General features: G+C 32.5%; 1 protein-coding gene across 1 annotated transcript in view; it reads left to right on the forward strand.

Annotated features, from left to right (window-relative positions):
• The first annotated feature begins 888 nt into the window (after positions 1–888).
• LOC113828433 (UDP-glucuronosyltransferase 3A1) overlaps positions 889–2,500 on the forward strand; it is a 20,167-nt gene continuing 18,555 nt past the window's right edge. Inside the window, exon 1 of the mRNA XM_070139340.1 lies at positions 889–1,554. Coding sequence (XP_069995441.1) covers positions 1,471–1,554 — 84 coding nt within the window. The 5' untranslated portion in view covers positions 889–1,470. The remainder of the gene's footprint in view (positions 1,555–2,500) is intronic.

Consider the following 2,500-nt stretch of genomic DNA (forward strand, 5'->3'; position numbering starts at 1 on the left):
ATAAGGGTAATGCTAGTTGGGGAAAATAGTACCTGCACATTTTTTCTTTCTTTCTCGTGATTCTCTTATTAATATTATTATATCGGAATGTCATTATTTTCCAATTTGGGATTTATTCAGGTGTATTTGCTCTTATAAAATTTGTGGTATGATTTTTAATTCAATTACGGGGACATAGCGAGCGCTGGCAGCTACAACAGGACGCAGCTGCTCGTTCGAGGTTGCCAAATGCCGTTTATGTATAGCTTATTTTAAAACGTTTTTATTATGTTAAATCAGGTTATCTATATAAATTTGTGTAAAGGATATGATTGAAATTAAGTATCATATTTTCTAAGTATTAGTTCACCTATAGTTATAATTTCTATTCAGTTCGCTTGGATGTGATAGATATATCTTTACTCATTAGTGAAATTGAGATGTTTGTAGTGTGTTTCTCTGTTTGTTTCAATAAAACATCCGAAATTTATACAATAGCAATTAAAACCTTTCTATTCGTTGAATCTTTTTCTAGATTTTCTCTGCCTGATGTCAATTCCAGATGCAGTGTCACGTTTAGCCAATTCTTGAGATATTTTTCAGTGCGTTTCGTCCTTTGTTAATTCGGTTGACTAAATTGCCTGGTTCTGTTCAAGGTGAAAAAGAACATGTTTAAAATTAAGAGATGCATGTTTCCAAATTGTCTATCAGCTTTTGTGAGAAAAAATGAAATAATTACAAAAGAGAAAGGAAAAACAGAGGGGAGAAAATTCGAGAAATTGCGTGAGGGGAAAGGTTAGAAGGGGAGGGAGGGCGGCGGGCGAAGGAGGGAGGAGAGGAGGGCATGAGGGGACAGAGAGGGGGGAGGGTATGAGGGGACAGAGAGGGGAGAGGGGAAAGGGTGGAGGCAGGTCATCACGGCTTGTGGCATCCTTAAGGGTGACACTGCCAAGCTGACACTAGGAGATACTGGATGTGTATGTGTTTGTGCCGGTGTGTGTCTGTCAGCTCTTTTATTTCGTGATATAAAGGCATACAGAATATTTGTGTAAAGTTTATTATTATTGTTATTAAATCGTACGAATAAGTGGCGATCATTTGAAATACTTGTAGCAAATACCGAGAAAGAAGAGCACGGAAAAGGATTTACTTTGCGTCCGTAGTACCTCACTCAAGACCGCCTTCAAGACGTGACATAAGTTTATTGCTCTCGAAGGTCAGTTCACTCGAAAGCAAAAGATACACATCAAGAAAGAGAGAAAGAGAGAGAAGGATGAAACTACAACCCTCCTAGCAACAACAACCATAACAACAATTCTACAAAACACAGTAGAAAAAATCTCGAACTCAACCCCGAAACCAATTCCTTACACACAAAAATAAAAACGAATAATAAAAAAACGTCTTGACCTGTGCAAATTAGTTCTCATCCCACTCCATACTTCGAAAGAGGTCATCTCGTACAAGGAAACTGCTCCGAAGACACTAAATATGCGCGAGTGGGTGATATTAGGTCACCTCGCTCTCCTAGCGGTCGTGTGCATCGGCGGAGTGGAGGGTCGCGGGGCCGAACAGGTTAGTGAGATCGGTAAAAGTTCATTTTTGTTTTATCTTTATTTGATGAGTTTTGGTAAGGTTTATTTTTGTTTTGAGTTTTTTTTTTAATTGAAAGAAATTATCTTAGCTTCTTGAAAGATTTGTAAAAGTTTATTTTTGTTTTGAGGTTTTTTAATTGATAATTTTTAACCGAGTTCATGGAAATTCAAATGGGATTACGTATTATTGCTATTTTTTATTTCAGTTTTATCTTTTATTATCTTAATTATTTTAAATCATTTACTTTAAAGACACGAGGAAGTAATGTTGCTAATACAAACATTTCTTTGCAGTACACATAACACAATTTTATTGGTTACATTAAAGAAAATAGAAATGTAATTATGTCTTGCCGTCATTGTCAACATTATCATATTGTTATTAGTTATTATTATTTTTCATTGTCATGATTATCATTTCCACTTATCATTACTATTGTTGTTATTGATAATGATGATAAAAGTAATATTGATAATGATATTATTATCGTTTATTTTGAAATGATTAAATATCGTAAAGAATTGTATATTCTAAATATTTGTATTTTACAATTTTACAATTAGTTTCTGGATCATTACAGATATCAATTGTAGAAAAAATCTATTTTTTATCAAGTATGATTTTTTTAGATTTTTTTTTTTTTCGTTATTATGATAAACATCTTTATATTAACTTAATTTATGGTATTCGGTAAAAATCGTGATGATAATAATGATGATAATAATAATAATAATTATTATTATTATTATTATGGTAATTATTGATTATTATTTTTATCTTAAAACTAGGGAAGTGAGGATGAGTATGACAATAATGATAATGATTATGTGATTATGATGATAATTGCAAAGATGATGGTATTTTGAGTTATAATAGCATTAATGATGGTGATAATGATGCTAGTAGTAATAATGATGATGATGAT

This window comes from Penaeus vannamei, chromosome 25 (genome assembly GCF_042767895.1).
Source record: "Penaeus vannamei isolate JL-2024 chromosome 25, ASM4276789v1, whole genome shotgun sequence".
NCBI classification, from domain to species: Eukaryota; Metazoa; Arthropoda; class Malacostraca; order Decapoda; family Penaeidae; genus Penaeus; species Penaeus vannamei.